The 18,598-nt window shown below is 41.3% G+C and overlaps 1 protein-coding gene and 1 pseudogene across 4 annotated transcripts in view; both read left to right on the forward strand.

Moving 5' to 3' along the window:
- LOC112866654 (aldehyde oxidase 4-like) overlaps positions 1–14,389 on the forward strand; it is an 82,055-nt pseudogene extending 67,666 nt beyond the window's left edge.
- Positions 14,390–15,813: 1,424 nt separating this feature from the next.
- AOX1 (aldehyde oxidase 1) overlaps positions 15,814–18,598 on the forward strand; it is an 81,323-nt gene continuing 78,538 nt past the window's right edge. For 2 of the 4 annotated variants that reach the window (XR_015255433.1, XM_086719238.1), the window contains exons 1-2: positions 15,814–15,927; positions 17,199–17,307. Coding sequence is in view for 3 of the 4 variants with exons in the window: in XM_086719238.1 (XP_086575364.1) it covers positions 15,890–15,927; positions 17,199–17,307 (147 nt within the window). In the remaining variant the exon portion in view is untranslated. The remainder of the gene's footprint in view (positions 15,928–17,198; positions 17,308–18,598) is intronic. The other 2 variants (XM_086719236.1, XM_086719237.1) reach the window with 1 other exon arrangement.

The following is an 18,598-nucleotide window of genomic DNA, read 5'->3' on the forward strand; positions in this document are numbered from 1 at the left end:
GGACACAAGACCTTTCTGCTCTCACCCCCTCCTCCTTACTTATACCAGCAATCCCTTTCCCTCCACATTTGCTTCAGAGTAAAAAACCAAAGCCTGAGATAAGCTTTATCTGCTTGGAACCCTTTGTCTCATCTCTCACTAAGGGCCTGGACACAAACCATAGACCACACTACTTTGAAGAAAGAAAGAAAAAAAAATAAGTACAAAGAAGCGTTGGTGAATCATTCAAAATATAATGTTACTACATGGTTAATTCAGAAACATCTAACACACACCAAGGAAGTTAGCACACATGCGGACTTCAACAGTTCACGCTTGAGGCAAGCACTTCAGTCTTTCAGGCTTAGCCATAAAGATTGTGGTTGTTTTACTTGGGTTTTGAGTTAAACATAAATGGTCTGGAGCCCAAGTTGGAATATTCTAGAGGGCACCAAGGGCTTTGGTCAGGACATTACCTGGGCAGAGGAACAGAGGTTTTAGCTGTCCCACTATCCTGATGTCCTGGGATATTTTCATGAGCTACTTTGAGGAGGACCCCATACACAAATCAGCGTGAGGGGAATTCAGTTCTGGCAACTTAGACATACTCTACTCTGAGGATTATAAAGCCAGAAGAGGTGAATTGAGAGATGGAGAAAGAGAGAGAGTGTGTGTGTGTGGGGGGGGGGGGGGGGGGGCGGGGGGTGTACACAAATTAGTCCTAGGAGAATCAGACATTTCTGACAGCCTTTTGCCCTCCTTTCAGGGTTTGGGTGAGGCTGGAATGTTTTGGAACCCTCTGTGTTGTTGACCATGTATGAATGCAGTCACTGCTGCCCATAAAGAAAGGGGGCTGACCAAGACCTTCACCCTGAGTGACCCAGCAACTCCTGAGTTGGTTAGGATAACTTGTGTGGATCAATTTACTGACATGGTAAGGGTGGTGAGGAGAGGTCCCTGTTGTAATCACCACTTTCACGGACTTCCAGGTTCTTAGTATGGATTTGGTAAACATGACAAAAGCACAGGGCAGGTTCATGTTTTCCAACAAAAATTCTCACTCTGTCTTCACTTGCTACTACCTATATGCTCCAAAGCAACTGCAGAGTGAGTGAACCTCTTCAAATGATGGCTTGTTTTAGACCTCAAAGAAAATCAGACTCAATTGAGCCAGTGCTAGTAGCAAATGGACATGGTAGCTTATTTCTTGAAACATTTTATCAAAAAGAAGTTGATACGGTATTTTAATTACCTTAATAACCAAATTAGGTTAAATGGATATCTGATCTGGTCAGTTATTCAGAAAGTATTTGTTAAGCAAACTAATAAAAATAATTTAACTTAAAATATCAAGTCACTTGGCACTCTTTGATATGCCTTGTAATGACACACTAATGACACAGTTTCATTTTCCATCTGTTGAAATATGTCTAGAACTATCCTCAGGGACTATTCCTATATGGAAATGCTTACTGCAACCCTAAATGGGGCTCTAGTATAAAATTAGATTGCAATTACAGGGCTTCTGAATAAGACATATCTTATCCCAAACATAAGAAGTTTATAAGGATAAAAAGATTTATGTCTCAAGGATTGAAAGAAACAAGAAAACTATATAATTTTGATAATAAAATGGACATCAACTTGTTCTTTTTTTAAAAGTTTATTTATTTATCTTGAAAGAGAGAGAGAGAGAAAGCAGGAGAGGGAAAGAGAGAGAAAAAGAAAATGCCCATCAGGCCCCACACCCAGTGCAGAGCCTGGCATGGGGCTTGATCTCACAATCATAAGATCATGACCTGAGCAGAAATCAAGAATCAGATATTCAACTGACTGAGCCACCCAGGTGCCCATGACTTGTTCTTTAAAAAAAAAAAAAAAAAAAAAAAAAAAAAAAAAAAACAATTCTTCTTCTTCTGTGGTGCCTGGATGGCTCAGTCAGTTGAGCATCTGACTTTGGCTCAGGTCGTGATCTCATGGTTCATGAGTTTGAGCCCTGCATTGGGCTCTCTGCTGCCAGTGCAGACCTCTGTCCCCCCTCTTCCTCTGCCCCTCTCCCAACTGTGCATACGCTCTCTCTCTCTCTCTCTCTCTCTGTCTCAAAAATAAATTAAAAAAAGAAACCTTAAATTTTTTTCTTCTGAATTACAAGTTTTTTATATAACAGTATTTTATTAATTATCTTCCTTCTTTTGATCTTTTTTAGATTCCTAAAGATGATCCTTCAACATTTATACCTTAGTCTATCCATGTGTCTTAATCCTATGTTGTTCTTAGAAAATGAAAGAATACATGATTGACCTTAAAATTTTCAAACCAGAGCAAAATGTAGGTTGGCACCCAATTGTCAAGGATAATTTTAGTATCTTTCGGTTATTCTCTGTGGTTTAGGTCACTGCGTTATTATGTTTTAGGATGCAAATTTGTACCAAAAATATAAGGAAGCTTAGAATCAAAAATTCTTCTTTTCATTTGGATTATACTGAAGATCTACAGCATCGTGATTTTAAAACATGGTAGGGTTCTCATTACCATGGAACAACTGAAGAAAATGCTCATGCTTTGTTCTTCAGAAATCTGCTGACTCCTAAAATCATCCACCCCAAAACTCTCAGGATTGGATCCCCAAAGCCAAAGGTTTGGCTGTAACAACTAGCTTGCCTGAAAAATACATGGTTTATAACATTTGCCAATCTCCATGGTGTAAGTATGCCCACCTTGGCCAACTCCAAGCCACCAACGATGAGGTCTCTGAACATGGGATTGGAAGAGATGTCTGTAATTGGCTCTTGTGATCTCCAGCACTGCAAGCCTTACCACAATCTTCAGGTTCCTGCCACTCCCATATGGCCTGTTTAGATGAGGCTTAGGGATATAAACCATCCAAAGCCTCCAGGTGGTCCTCATCTGCCATGAGCCATGCTAGTGGTATAGTGTCTTCTTCTGGAAAATGATACGGAGTAAAACGGTGATCTCAAATCACCTTGATTTGGTTTGGTGTCTAATAGATGAAATCAGCACCACATTCCTTTTGCCATTTCAGAGGAACACGAAAATACTGGGTTTTTTTCAGTTATTTCTTCGCTACTTTACATTGCATTTTCCTAAGGAAATTCAGGGTTATGCCAGAGAAGGTGTTCAGTCCCTATGAGGTTTGAAACACAAATAAACTAAATCACTTGTGATCTGTGTGCTAGATGGTAAACTCTGTGTTTATTAATAGTAATTTTGTGCTGGAAGAATTAGCGTGCATGACTGTTTATGTGTGTTGAGACCAGATTGGAAGAAGAGAAGGCTGGCAGTGGAAAGAAAAAGCCTCTTTCCAAAGAAAAGTCTCTCAGTCAGTGTCTCTTTTTTTTTTTTTTTTTTTTTTTTTTTGTGTGTGTGTGTGTGTGTGTGTTCAGTTTATTTATTTGAAAGGTTTTTTGTACCCTTTAGTCTTTCAAAAACAGGATTTGAGATGGCTTACAGAAATATGTACATTATTACAATAGACACTGATTAGTAACTATTACAAAGTTGAAATGAATGGAATACATGATACAACTAAAAATAGAATTAGAAGTACCAAAATATTCTAATATAATAACCTAATGATAGTCTATAAGTGCAATTCTCAAGATTCTTAAAGAAACAAGAATATCAAAACCAACTTCATATCCATATCCAGTGGCTAATACTATACCAACTATTAACAAGCTGCACAAGTTTTATTTCTGAGACTGAATTTTCTCATGATGTTTGTACACCATCTTAGAATTGCATTCATTCATTAAAAGCAGCAGCCCAGTCTAACAGCTAGTTCTCACAAAGCAGTTTGAAAGGACAGTTCAGTAAATGCTTTTGCACATTAAGAAAGGCCTCATTAAATCAATAAACAAGACATTAAAACTCTAAAAATAATAACAGATAAAGAATATGAATCATTAGTTTTTATGTTAAGGACAATAGATGTTTTTTTTTTGTTTTTTTTAATTTTATTTTATTTTATTTTTTATTTATAAATGAAATTTATTGTCAAATTGGTTTCCATACAACACCCAGTGCTCATCCCAAAAGGTGCCCTCCTCAGTACCCATCACCCACCCTCTCCTCCCTCCCACCCCCCATCAACCCTTAGTTTGTTCTCAGTTCTCAACAGTCTCTTATGCTTTGGCTCTCTCCCACTCTAACCTCTTTTTTTTTTTTGTTCCCCTCCCCCATGGGTTTCTCTTAAGTTTCTCAGGATCCACATAAGAGTGAAACCATATGGTATCTGTCTTTCTCTGTATGGCTTATTTCACTTAGCATCACACTCTCCAGTTCCATCCACGTTGCTACAAAAGGCCATATTTCATTTTTTCTCATTGCCACGTAGTACTCCATTGTGTATATAAACCACAATTTCTTTATCCATTCATCAGTTGATGGACATTTAGGCTCTTTCCATAATTTGGCTATTGTTGAGAGTGCTGCTATGAACATTGGGGTACAAGTGCCCCTATGCATCAGTACTCCTGTGTCCCTTGGATAAATTCCTAACAGTGCTATTGCTGGGTCATAGGGTAGGTCTATTTTTAATTTTCTGAGGAACCTCCACACTGCTTTCCAGAGCGGCTGCACCAATTTGCATTCCCACCAACAGTGCAAGAGGGTTCCCGTTTCTCCACATCCTCTCCAGCATCTATAGTCTCCTGATTTGTTCATTTTGGCCACTCTGACTGGCGTGAGGTGATATCTGAGTGTGGTTTTGATTTGTATTTCCCTGATAAGGAGCGACGCTGAACATCTTTTCATGTGCCTGTTGGCCATCCGGATGTCTTCTTTAGAGAAGTGTCTATTCATGTTTTCTGCCCATTTCTTCACTGGGTTATTTGTTTTTCGGGTGTGGAGTTTGGTGAGCTCTTTATAGATTTTGGATACTAGCCCTTTGTCCGATATGTCATTTGCAAATATCTTTTCCCATTCCGTTGGTTGCCTTTTAGTTTTGTTGGTTGTTTCCTTTGCTGTGCAGAAGCTTTTGATCTTCATAAGGTCCCAGTAATTCACTTTTGCTTTTAATTCCCTTGCCTTTGGGGATGTGTCGAGTAAGAGATTGCTACAGCTGAGGTCAGAGAGGTCTTTTCCTGCTTTCTCCTCTAAGGTTTTGATGGTTTCCTGTCTCACATTCAGGTCCTTTATCCATTTTGAGTTTATTTTTGTGAATGGTGTGAGAAAGTGGTCTAGTTTCAACCTTCTGCATGTTGCTGTCCAGTTCTCCCAGCACCATTTGTTAAAGAGACTGTCTTTTTTCCATTGGATGTTCTTTCCTGCTTTGTCAAAGATGAGTTGGCCATACGTTTGTGGGTCTAGTTCTGGGGTTTCTATTCTATTCCATTGGTCTATGTGTCTGTTTTTGTGCCACAGTGTCTCTTATTCTAAGAGAAGTCTGTGTGTACACATATATTTTTAAATGTCTGAATTTACCCAATAATCTAGTTTGCCTAGAACCCAACCCACACAGACTCATTGTGCCAGACATAAGAGCAAAAATAGGGTTACTGGTATATTTTTCCATCAGTAAAATAGGAGGACACATTTGTCACAGATGCAAATTAATTTTAAAAGTATTACATTTCATAGATTGTGTGGGCAAAGCCTCTGAAAACACTTGGGTAAGCCTCTGACTCTTGATTTCGACTCAGGTCGTGATCTCATGGTCTGTGAGATGGAGTCCCGTGTCAAGCTCTGTGCTGACAGCGTGGAGCCTGCGTGGGATTCTCTCTCTGCTCTTCCCCTTCTTGCGTGCATGTGCATTCTCTCTCTCACACTCAAAATAAAATAAACTTAAAAAAAAAAGAAATTGAATTTTTATAAAATAAGTCTGATCATTTAAGTAGCACTTAATTAACTTGAAGAATTGGGGTTGGGGAGAAAGTATTTACAAAAATAGCACATTTTATAGGATAGCAGTTTCAAACATAGGATTAATATTGTAATGTCCTTAAAATTTGACAGTTTTTAGTATCTATCATAAAACTTAATCCATGTTATTAATTTACATAAATATCTTAAAATTTAATTATTGACTATCTAATTTTAAAGTGTTATCACAGTGAGAGTTACACAGAACTGTAAAGTATGATCTTTTTAACCAGTGGTCCATAAATGGTGAAGTGCCCTTTCAGTGATAAAAGCACATAATAATTATTATCTTTGGGCAAAACTGCAATTTCTTGTTACTTAGAAACCTACCGGGGCTATTGCTTAATTGTGGGTTCAATAAAAGATTGTCAGAAGAGAAATACCGTGTGGCAGGTATACACTCCCTGTGCTCCACCTTGCTCCTTTTGACCCATGGGGCCAAGGATGTCTTACTTCTTCTGGAACAAAAGCTTATGACAGAACAGTCTCGTGCCAGATTACAAAAACACTGGGCAAATGGAGCTGAGTGAATAGTAGTAGGGAGGGACTTGATTTCTGTTCAGTGTCTTGAACCTGAAGACAATCACATATGCTCAAGTGTTAGAAATGGAAGAGGTCAAAAAGAGGGCTGGGACAGGAGGGCTGGGATATCTATGTTGTTTCTTTTTCTTTTTTTAAGTTTTATTTATTTATTTTGAAAGAGAGAGAGGAGAGTGAGAATCCCAAGCAGGCTCTATGCTGACAGAGCAAAATCCTAAGTGGACTCATGAACTGTGAGATAATGACCTGAACCAAAATCAAGAGTTGAATGCTTACCTGACTGAGCCAGCTATATGCCATGTTGTTTCTTTTAAGAAAAAGTCTTTAAATCCTCTGCACAATGGTGTAAAATGGCCAAATTCCTCACACTATCAGAACACGTGGAACCACAGGATGAGTTTTCTGGAAGCAGATGTTGAGACAGAGTATGGGGAGCAGGATGTTTTCAGGGATCGACACCTGGCACAGGAAGGCTGAAGAAGCAGAATTGGGCAGAAGGAGAAGTCGAGCAAGACCCCCAAGGCATCAGGAACCCAGCAGGAGCCTTGGAGCAAGCACTATCTCCACCAACTGGTCCCACTTAGGCTGTAAGAGACAGGCCTGTGTACCCCCACTGTACCCCATGGCACTCAGTCACTGCAGGGCTGCCTCCATCCCCCCAACCCCCTGCAAGACCTTGAGGAAAGAGGCTCTCTGCCCCTGAGGCAGACCCTGAGGGAGTTCCCTTCTTTTGCTAGATAGGATGCTGCCCCATTCATAGAGTGTTGCATAAAGCCAATTAGATCTTTACATTTACTGGGTTGAATTTTTATTTTTTAACAGTATCATGTGTCATATACTTAATATAAAGTATCTTAAACATAAACATAATATAAAGTATACTTAAAGTGTCTTAAACTTCCTTTTCATTATTTTTGCTGGTTTGTTCAGGGACAATCAGCTGGTTCTTTTTTTTAATGTTTATTTATTTATTTTTGAGAAAGAGAGACAGAGAGGCCAGGGGAGGGGCAGAGAGAGAGGGAGACACAGAAACCTAAGCAGGCTTTGAGATGTCAGCACAGAGCCCCAGGCAGGGCTCAAACACACAGACTGTGAGATCATGACCTGAACCAAAGTTGGACGTTCAACCCACTGAACCACCCAAGCACCCCTCCATTTCTTCTCTTAATTTTGAAGTTCTACTTTACCATGAGTTTACTTTTCCATTTACTCACTTTCATAAACAGACACATATTTCTCTACCACTATTTGAAAACAAGATACCAAATATTTCCCCCATGAAAAATTACTCTCCTGGCCTCCTGCTCCAACTGTCCCCATATTACCACCCTTTGCCCTAGTGAAATGACTTCAGTGGCTTCTACTTTCCCCTCTCCCCAGCAACCCCCCAACCCTTAAGCTGTTGAGGCTGTTGTGTATTTTAGTTTACACCATTAATTGAATTTCTTTCACTATATGACTCTTTCTAGCATTTATATTACACTTCCCTAAAAGCCTGCCCTATGCTCTTAGATTTCCTCTCCTCTTTACCCTTCTTATCTGAGCTACTTTACTGTTTGATCCTTTTCCTCAGATAGGGTGGTCTTTATCCAGGCAGGAAGAGGGTATTTTGCTCCACTTACATGGTCCCCATTGCCCTTCTTCCCTCTCAGAAACCTGAAGCTGTGAGTCTCCTGTCTTCTCTGTGGCAGCCAGAAGTTTGATGCCAGGAAGCAGGTGCTCACCAGAAACAGAATTTTCAGGTGCCTTGATCTAGAGATGGGAGCTGGGAGAGGGGGGGAAAGGACCTCGTAGTCAAAACAGTTGAGAATAGAGGGTCTGGAATATAGATGTTTAATGACCAAGCCAGGAGTCCTGAAAGTGCCCCATTATCAGTCTGCTTGACTGTGTTCTACCTTTGGGTTTTAAAGAGCTCACCACAGAAGGCAGTGCCCTAGGGACACTGAAGCCATGGCCAGTACTTTTCCATTTACATCTGTGACCAGGATTTGTTGCATTTTTTTTCCCCCAGAAATAGGTTTGTTTGGATTGTTGGGGAGGGTGGTGTCACTGAGAATATTAATTCTTCCATTGGGTAACAGGGATTTTTTGATGTAACTCTTAAGTGTATTTTTATAACAAACCTCAAGCACATGAGTCAGTATATGTCAGGTTTCTTTCACTTACCAGAATAATCCATTTAAACGTGAAGACATTTAGCCTTCCCTTTTCATTAAAGGAAAACAAGAAGGAAAAAAACTGTGGTGGCTTTTTTCCCTTTGTCTTGAATAAGATCTGAGGCTCAGAAAACCTTGGCAAAGACTTCATGCTACCTTCATACTGTGGGCAACCTTTTGTTCACTCTGCAGTGAGTCATTTTTCTGATGAGCTCCCCAGAGCCCTTGGGCTTTCTGAGAGAAAACCAGAGGACATCAGGCCTCACCCCCAGCCCTCTGGGCTAAGCAGTAACCTTTTTGTTTAATTTGTTTACGCTTTATAAGATTTCATTCAAACAAAAGTTTCCCTGGCTGAAACAAGTTTGAAAAATACCTCTCTGAAGCCATTCAAGGTCAGATTTCAGTTTCCCAGCAATTAATGTATTTGGTTCTATAATCCAAATTACTTTTATATCTTCTGAATCTAATACCATAATCATACTTTAGTACTCTAAAACTGTTCCTCTATGTTAAACACTTGTATTTTATGTTGATTCTGAAGGATTTATTCCTCTAAGTATTTTGAAACCCCATGATCCTTGCTTTTCATTGACAGAGTCCGTGCTCCTGTAAATGGGAATTGCGAATTCTCGGTGTTCACTAATTTCCCTCTTTTAGGGGCAGAGTGAGGTGGTGAATGGACTGTGGATCCTGAAAAACAATCCCTTCCCTTAAACGGAAAGGCCTCAGTCTCTACTTTTTCTCTCCCCAGGCTGCCTCTCCTCCATTCCCAGCTCTCACAGAATCAGCTCCTCCTCATCTGTCAGGACTAGATGTCCCCTCCTCAGGCCTTCCTTTATCCCCCTCCCCAAATCAAAGCTAATTCCCATGTTTCTTGCTTCTCACAATGATAAATATTTAGTGATATGTCAGTACCTACTGAGTGAGTGAATGAATGGATTACTAATGCCTCCCTCCTTCACTAAAAAGTCAAGCATACATTAGCCCCTGCAATAAACAAGTTGTCATTCATGCTGAGCACTGTGGGGGATACAACCAGCTATTCTAAGAGCTTACTACCTAATTGGAAAAGTGAGATATAAACATTGAATAGACAACCAACTATTAGTGGCAGTTAAGAGATTAGTTTCCTGGTTCCTGGTGTATTAAGTGAAAGGCAAATAAGCAGTTGGTTGGATCTGAGTTGCTTTTGGAATTAACAGAAAGAAGAGAAAGGATTTCAAATCTATTTTTTGATGGTAGATAAAGATGGAGAGAGGGAGGGCAATCTCAACAGGATAGGAATAGGGTTGCTATGATTGCAGACATGGAAGAGCCTTCTTCAGCCACTTAACAAATACATACTGGGCATTTACTCTATGGCAATTTACTCATTCTAGGCCTGAGGATACAGTGGTGCATTGAAAGTAATGTTTGTAACCTCATGAAGATGAAGTTCTAGTGGGGAAAGCAAATAGAAAGGTGAACAAGTATCCATATCCGGTAGTAACAAGTGCAATGGAGAGAATGAATCAGCGGGGTAGAAAAGAGAGTGCCAGAGGTGCTCCTGCAGACTGAGTGATCAGGGAAGAGCTCAAACCCAAATAACAAGAAGGCATCAGCTATGCCAATGTCTAAGAGAAGAGAGGTTGAGGCTGAATGAATAACACGCTCCAAGGTCTTAGGACAGGAAAGACTTCCACACACTCAAGAAGCAGGGAAAGGCCAATGCACCAGGGATTACAAACAAGGGAGAAAGGGGATGAAGATGCACTTGGGGAGGTGAGCAGGTCCGGTCCTGTCCCATGGGGCCTCCGTGGAAAGCATATGGGGTTTTGCTAAGTGCTGTGGGAGGCCATAACCACCTTTGGAAGGTTTTGAGTAGAGCAATGCCACGTTTAAGCAGAAGAAGGATGATGAGAGGAGTAGTTTGGCTGGAGCATGAGACTTTTTTGAAGAGTAAAAGAGTCTCAGTTCAGAAACAAAGACAGACTATGAAGGGCTTTGCACCGTGGGCTAAGGAGTTAGGACCTTATGTTCCAGGTCTCAGACAGCTACTGAGGGTATTTTTAGCAGGAGTGACATGATCAAAAAGACTGATCTGAAGGTCATACCTAATTCACAGCATGATCCCCAACATCTCTTCTCATGACCCTGTTGTGGGTTTATTCAACAGCTTTTTAACACATGTGAAACACCTGCATACGCACCCAAACATGTGTGGAGACACTCATCTCCACAGGTGTAGGAAGACAGATATGCCTGGAACCTTGGCATTAGAATTGTAAAGAAGGGCAACTGGGTGGCTCAGTTGGTTAAGCATCCAACTCCAACTCAGGTCATGATCTCATGGTTCATGGGTTTGAGCCCCACATCGGGCTCTGTGCTGACAGCTGAGAGCCTGGAGTCTGCTTTGGATTCTGCGTCTCCCTCTCTCTCTGCCTCTCTCCCACTTGTACTTGCTCTCTCTCTCTCTCTCTCTGACTCTCTCTCAAAAATAAATAAATAAGCTTAAAAAAAAAAGAAGAAGAATTGTAAACAAAATTGGAAACTTCCAACTCCATTTGATTAGGAGTGTTTCTGGACTAACTCTGTGGTGGACAGGATCATGAAGCCACATGTGAACCGAGTGGGAAAGAGGATCTTCCTCAGTTAACCAAGTCAAGAGGATGCTAGGTCTTTGCCATCTCTGGCCTGAGCCCTGTCACAAGGTAAGGTCATCTTAACACAAAGAGTTGACTCTAACAATGGTGTGCCAAGCCTCCATGCACTTGTGAAGGAAGCTTTGGGGAGCAGGGAGGTCTTGCCTCCTCTCTTGAAACCAGTCCACTTGAGCAGCTACCTGCTTTACCCATATGTGAGGCCAAGTCTGGGCATTACATTACCTGAAAGAACAAGAACTGCTTGATTTTATCCCCTAATATCTAACTGGAGATGTTCAGAAAGATCAAAAATGATATTTTTCTTTTTATTAAAGAATCTATCTATACACTTAAGGTTACTTAAGCCAGAAGATCCTGGTTTTGGTTTGTGCTTTGCCACTTGAGTTTCTATGTGATCCTGAGCTACTGATCTCACATATCTGGGTCTCATTTTATTCACCTGCAAAGTGATTGCCTTGACTATGTCACCCTTTTCCAGTGAAGCAATCCTGTGGATGGGGAGGAAGTAAGGAGAGTATAGAGGAGCTGGGTGGTTGTGGCACCTCACACCTCCACTTTAGGACACAGAGTAGACTTATCCATATGATTTCCTATGAGGACACTTCTGAGCTCAAATAAGAAAAAAGTTGGAAAAGTGCAAGCTCTCAGAAAGCCCACTTGTAGCTCTCTTTGAGAAGAAGGAAATCTGTCCAGAATATATTCCCGGGGCTGAGACAGTGTGCAGAGTAGGTTTAAGTTTGGATGGTTGCTTATGGTCTTCACACTACAGCCCTCCAACTTACAAGAAAGCAAGAAGAGGGGTGGGTTGTGCATGGAGTGAGCTTCGAAGCCAGGATTGGTGGGAAGCAGAATAAGAGAGGCTGGGCCACACAGGTGCCCTAGACTTAAAAGGCCACAAAGCAAGGGAGTCTCCACCCCCTGCCCTGCTCTCTGGGGCTCTGAGCTGCCTGCTCTTGCACGGAGAGGGATTTCTGTTGCTTAGTGCTATATTTTCATTTCTCTGGCGCCAAAGAACATCTGCATCTAGAGTTATAAGGTGAAACTTATTTACAGGTGCAATGTCTTGCCCACCGAAATCAGATGACTTGGTTTTCTTTGTGAATGGGAGGAAGGTAAGTGTTGGGTGATACTACTGTGGCTTGCAGAGACTACTAGCTTGAGGGGAATTCTTGTCCAGTCAGGGACAAGAAGCCAGGGGTGAAGAACCCATACTAATTTGGCCTCTTCCCCACTCAGCCAAGACTCGGCTTCTGAGAATATGGGGAGGTGGTAAAGCGTTAGGGTTAATCACATATGCCTTGGCATCAAGCAGTCTTGTTCCAATCCAGCTCTTGCATTTACTGTATGTCTTTATGCAAGTTACTTCACCTCCCTGAGCCTCAGACTACCTAGCTCTAGAATCTACTTCCTAAAAAGATTAAAAGAGAAATGCTCCTTTTATTGACTAGGAACCCCCTTTTCCCTTAAAAAGCACTTAGCACTGGGCCTGATATACTGGAAGCACTGTATCTAGTAACATATCTTGATCCTCAAACTCAGGATGACCAGAAATAGAGCTTCCTTTGTTTTTATCAACTTAATTTTTCTGTTGAGACTCCATTAATCAGAATTAGTCGAAATGTAATTGCAGTCAATTTTCAATCCATCCCCTCTTTCCCAGGTTGTAACTAAGTTCTAGGGGGAACATATGTGACAAGAAGAGGGGCTCTTCCAGTGTCACTTTCTCTTAGCATCCTCTCTTTGGTTCTCACCACTAGTCCACACAGGCCACTGGCTGACCCTCAGTGCCCTCTGCCAGGCCCACCCTGCTCATGAGCCTCAGTCTCTCCCTCAAAGGAACCAGTATGTAGTTCCCAAGGCATATGGCTTCTTTGGCATCTTTCCAACTCCTGTAAGGCCCCTTGGCTACCCGATCCCACAAACCTAACTGGGATTTTTCCATGTCCACCCTCCCACCCCAAGAAAGGAAATAGAACAGAGAGCATCTAAGTTCTCATCATGTCCCTTGTAACTCTGTCTCCTGTCTCCAGTCTCCACAGCCAGCAGCCACCATACATTCTTCCAAACCTGCTTTCCAGAGCTGAGTCCTAACTCATTTGTTCCACTGGCCTAGACTTTGGAGGCTTCTTCCTCTATTTTCTGTTCCAAGCCCCTTCTGAGTCACGAGCCCAGAGTTATTCTTTGGAATCTACAGAAACTCATATTTTTCTTCTGGGGAGAAAGGAAGAACCTAATATGAATAGCTCACTGTTTCTTCCTTTCCTCTGGTGCAACAGAATGGCTAAGGTGTTTGCAGGAAACTCAAAGGTAAAGTCAAAGGAAATATTACAAAATGAGGAAATGGGAAAGAAGCACCAGAGATGATCCCTCCAGGCTTCTGAGTGATAATCCCCCACTTGTCAAGGAAAGGGAGGGAGGAATTCTAGTGCTCCACCAGAGGCACCCTGGGTCCTGAGCTTGGACAACAAGTCTCACCATCAGCCTCTCTGCCTGAAGGGACTAGCACACTCAGAGATCCCTTGAGGATGACAGCAACTCTCCCCACCTCCCCTTTCTGCTTCCAACTCTTGAGATCCCTCATGTTATCAAATGTAGTCCCTGCTGGAGGTGTTTCAGAGGTGCCAGATGAGAAACCCTTCCTATCCAGACTTCTTCCTTCTAGGACCCTTCATTGTAAACACACACACACACACACACACACACACACACACACACACCATCCAAGTCTCTCCCCAATTTAAAATATTCCAAGAGTAAAAAAGACTGAGTTGGGAATTCCACAAAAACAAATGGTGGAGCAAAACATGAAGAATACAGCTCCCAGGGGTGGCTTACCCAGGGGTGGCTCCCCACTCTAATCACATATAAAAACATTGTTGTGCCACTTTCTTGGTGAGTCTCCAGCTCTGTAATGTATGTGAAATTCGTTTGCCTTTACAACAACAAAACAAAAACAAAAACAAAAAGGCAATGAAAGTATTATGCCCTGGTCCCTAAATCATTAGCAGACCATTGCAGACATTCCACTGGGTCACCAGTTTGATCCCCATAATAATCTCTTTTCTATTTCCAATGCAGGTGATAGAGAGGAATGCGGACCCAGAAGTCACTCTGCTGAACTTTCTACGAAAGAACTGGACCCTTTTGATCAAAGTCTGGGCAGTGTCTATGTTTGCCTTAAAACTCTAGGCCTGCTGTGATTGTGAAAACTAATCTACCCTCTCCATCCCCAGTCAGCCCCACTGGCCCTTCTCTCTTTGCTTTTGGCAATGGTTTTAAGGATATTAAGTTAATTGGGCTATTTGGAGAGGATGAAGTTTCCCCAGAGCTTCTTATATCTTGATTTAATAGCAATGAAATGGAAGCTAAGCTCTTTACTTCAGCACTGATTATTCCTTTAAGGGCTTTCCAAATTCCCAGGAGGGTGGTTATATAATAGAGGTTTGTGTTGCATGTACCATGCCCCGGAGGGAAACCACATTCTCCAGATTCAGGAAGAGCATGTGTCATAGGAAAGGATTGCCTTTCCCTATATCCATTTTCTTATGGCAGATGTTCCCTACCATTTTATATTCTGAAATTTAGATCTTCATAATGACAACCATTTTCATTGGTAGGTCTAATATATCTCTCAGAGAAACCAAAAAGTAAATAAAGAAATGGAAGATATTATAAATTGGTGGAGTCAACCCATGGACAAGTTTTGTTTAAAAGCCCACATGGTTTTTAATTAGTTGTCGATGTTTGAAAATGAGGAAATCTCATATTTTAGAAAATCAACATTTCTCAGTTTCTCATGAAAAATGAGCAAATAGTCATTCGTGTGTGGGTAGCAATCTAGCCGACTGGAGTAGGAACTGTCTAGAAAGGGGCACAAGCTCTCCAGTTACACTCCAGCTTATTCCACTCATTGACATGTCCTCTCTGATAAACATCTGAGGTTATGACTTAATTTAGGTGAACAAGCCCTATGGCTTAAAAAAAAAAAAAAAAAAGTCAGTGATTCTGAAATCTTTGTAGCCAGTCTAGTGAATTATATCCAATCTCATAAACTGGATGGAAATGGACCACAATTAGGGAGAAGGATGACTAAATAGAGAGGCACAGAGACTGAGCCTGGATTTGAGCTTGGACTCAGAACAAGGGAAAGCAGAGGGACACTCCAGGTGGGATCTGAAGGTAAGGATGGGAGTTTTCTTCAAAGGCTCACTCATTTGTTTTCAAATGCAATACAAATGGACAAAACTAGCAATTCATTGAACTGCTAAAAATAAGATCTTCTCTTCCAGTTACATGATTGGAACCCAGAATACCTATAATGAAATAGGACTTTTCAAAGGAATTTTACAGCCATCATCCTACAAGATGTATATGATAAGCCTATGAATATAAAGTAACTATTACTTTTCCCTCTTTGCAAGTGAGAAAATGGGCAGGGAAAGGTTAATATGTTCAGTATCACACAGCTAATAAGATCTAGAGTGGCCTGAGAGCTGGAGGCAGGCGAATGACTTCTCAGACCTGTCCTTCACCCCCCAAAGACCTCCCTCACTAGCAACACCTGAGGGAGGTGGCTATAATGGGGGTAACATATCCATGTGGCATCTTTTCCTTGACCACCCCCTTCTAGTACGCCTCACAGGAACCAAGTATGCCTGTGGAAGAGGAGGCTGCGGTGCCTGTACTGTGATGGTGTCCAAGCATGACCCAGTGTCTGCGAAGATAAGGTATCCTACCCAGAAGCTCAGAGGCCAGAAGTGGCCTTTGTTTCTTTGCCAGGCTTGTATTCTCATCCCAGAGCAGAAGATCCCTAAGATCTTGTGATTCTAACCCTTTCTAGATCCTCAACCCCTCTGAAAATCTGATAAAAGCTCTGAGCCCCCTACTCAGAAGGTACATAAACTAATTATATTTTGCACACACTTTCAGGAAGATTACAGACATCCTAAGGCCCATCTATGCATCCCAGGTTAAGAAACCCCAATTTAGGCAAATCATTCATTTTACAGATGAAGAAACTGAAGCTTAAAGAGATGAAATGACTTGTTCAAAGTCATACAAGGTTGTAGATCAAGGACTTGAACCCACATTTTCTGGCTCTGAAGATAATGCCTCTTCTGCTGGGCTGGACCAACCCTGCAGAGCAGAGACCTGGCTCATGGTTGCATCCTTTAATTAAGAGCTGGATTCCAGGATTTGGGCTGCTCCCAGATCCACTAGCCCCAAAAAATCAAGAAATGGTCTCAGAACACACTCCATTCCACTGTTGAATGACCTTATCCAAAGAGTTTTAAATTAACAAGCAAAAGAAAAAAAAAATCTCAAATGTAGACATAAAAGACATAAGTATGCCTTTAATTTGTTATGGGGTCAATAGCCTAATGAATACTAGTTGAGGTCCAATTATACTCCTGGTAACTTAAATCCACTCCCATTGTGTCCAGGGCCAAGTAAATCTGTTCTGGACTTAGAAAGTTTTTCTGAGGAGCACCTGGGTGGCTTAGTCAGTTGAGTGTCTGACTCTTGATTTTGGTTCAGGTTACGATTTCATGGTTATGGGATCGAGCCCCAAGTCAAGCTCCTAGATGAGCATGGAACCTGCTTGGGATTCCCTCTCTCTCTTTCTCTCTCTGCTTTTCCCTATCTCTCTCTCTCTCTCTCTCTCTCTCTTTCTCTCTCCTTCCCTCTCTCCCTCTCTCTCTTTCAAAATAAATAAATGTTAAAAAGTTTTTTTTAATTTTTCTGAAGTTCAGAATGCCCAAGTTCCCTCTAAGAATCCCCAATTCTTACAGATAGTACAGGGTCAGCAGAGAGGATTCTAAACTCATCCTCCCTGTCTCCCCTTCAGTTCCCCATCCCTGAGGCTGAATGATAGGCTTGGTTTTTTGTTTTGTTTTCTTTTGTTTTTTTTTTTTTTTTTTTTTGATGTCCTTCTTGCTTCCCAAAAGGGAAGAACTGTGTTACACTCCTTGATTTTCCTTTTATTCCTCATATGAAGACACTTCTCCATTACTGCATGTCTGGTGCCCATCTGCTCTCTGTATGGGGCTGCTGTCACCACTGTAGAAGGTATTGGAAGTATCAACACCAGGCTTCACCCTGTGCAGGTAAGATCACGTTGTAATTTTCTCATTCTTAACTTTTTCTTTTTAACCAACACGGTGTTGACTGTGCTGCCTGGAGCTTCTAGGTTGTGATCAGGTAAGTAGAAGCTTTGGATGCATATTGATCAAGATAATAACATCTAAGTGATTTAAAGAAAGCTGGAAATCCATCCACATTTTATTAGATGATAATCTTTTTTCTTACTTTTTCCACTTGAATGATAAGCAGGATTATCAAAACATTGATTAATAATTATGTGACTATAGGCTGGAATAAATATTGTACAAAAGATATTATTCATAGGCTAAAATGTCAGAGGCAAACAAGATAAAACTCGGGATTATTCCCTGTGGCATAGGAGGTCTTAGGAGTAAAATTAGAACCAAGGCTGACTATACCAGACCACAAACACAATCATTTTTTTAAGTTTGTTTATTTATTTTGAGAGAGAGTAAGAGCACATAGGGGAGGGACAGAAAGAGAGGGAGAGAGAGAATCCCAAGCAGACTTGTGTCCCAATCCTGACAGGGGCTTGATCCAAATGAACCATGAGATCATGACCTGAGCTGAAATCAAGAGTTGAACACTTAACCAACTGAGACACCCAGGTGCCCCTCTCCAAATTTTACTTGAAGCTGGGACACAGAGGCTGGTTTTAAGAGAACTGTCACATGCATTGGCAGAAAACACACTGACTCCTCTGTCATTGTCACAAAGAATGGAGACAAAGAATTGGAAAATCATAGGTCCAGATCCACCAATACTACAAGTCCTTCCAGGCAGGAGGAGCCCAGAGGGTCTCTGGGTTTCAAAACATGAGAATCAATTCCAGGAAAGGTCAACAAAGGCAAAGGACCCAGCAGAATTTACTAGACTATCTAGGGAGATCAGAGAGGATTACACTCTGAAATCTAGATCAGGGCTTCCCAAATTTTAATGTGTAAAGAATCATCTGGGAACTTGTTAAAAATACAGATTCTGAGTCAGGAAGTTTGGAGCAGAGGCCTGAGGTTTTGCACTTCCTGCAAGCTCCCAGGTGGAACAAACACCACTGGTCCATAGGCTACACTTTAAATAGCAAGCATCTAGGACACAGACCAAAACCTTGGATCTTTGAAAGTAGAACTCCTTTTGAGCCAACACAAAAGAACTTAAAGAAGTAAAGTGAGGTCAACAGTAAATAGTCTCCAAAGTAATCAAAAAGAGGCAGCTCCATGGTCAGAATTAAGCTGGGCAAAATGTAGAGGTGTTCAAGAAAATTGTTTTTGAAACTTAAACATACTTTCCTTGTAA

Source organism: Puma concolor, chromosome C1 (genome assembly GCF_028749965.1).
Source record: "Puma concolor isolate L17-30 chromosome C1, mPumCon1.1.hap2, whole genome shotgun sequence".
NCBI lineage: Eukaryota > Metazoa > Chordata > Mammalia > Carnivora > Felidae > Puma > Puma concolor.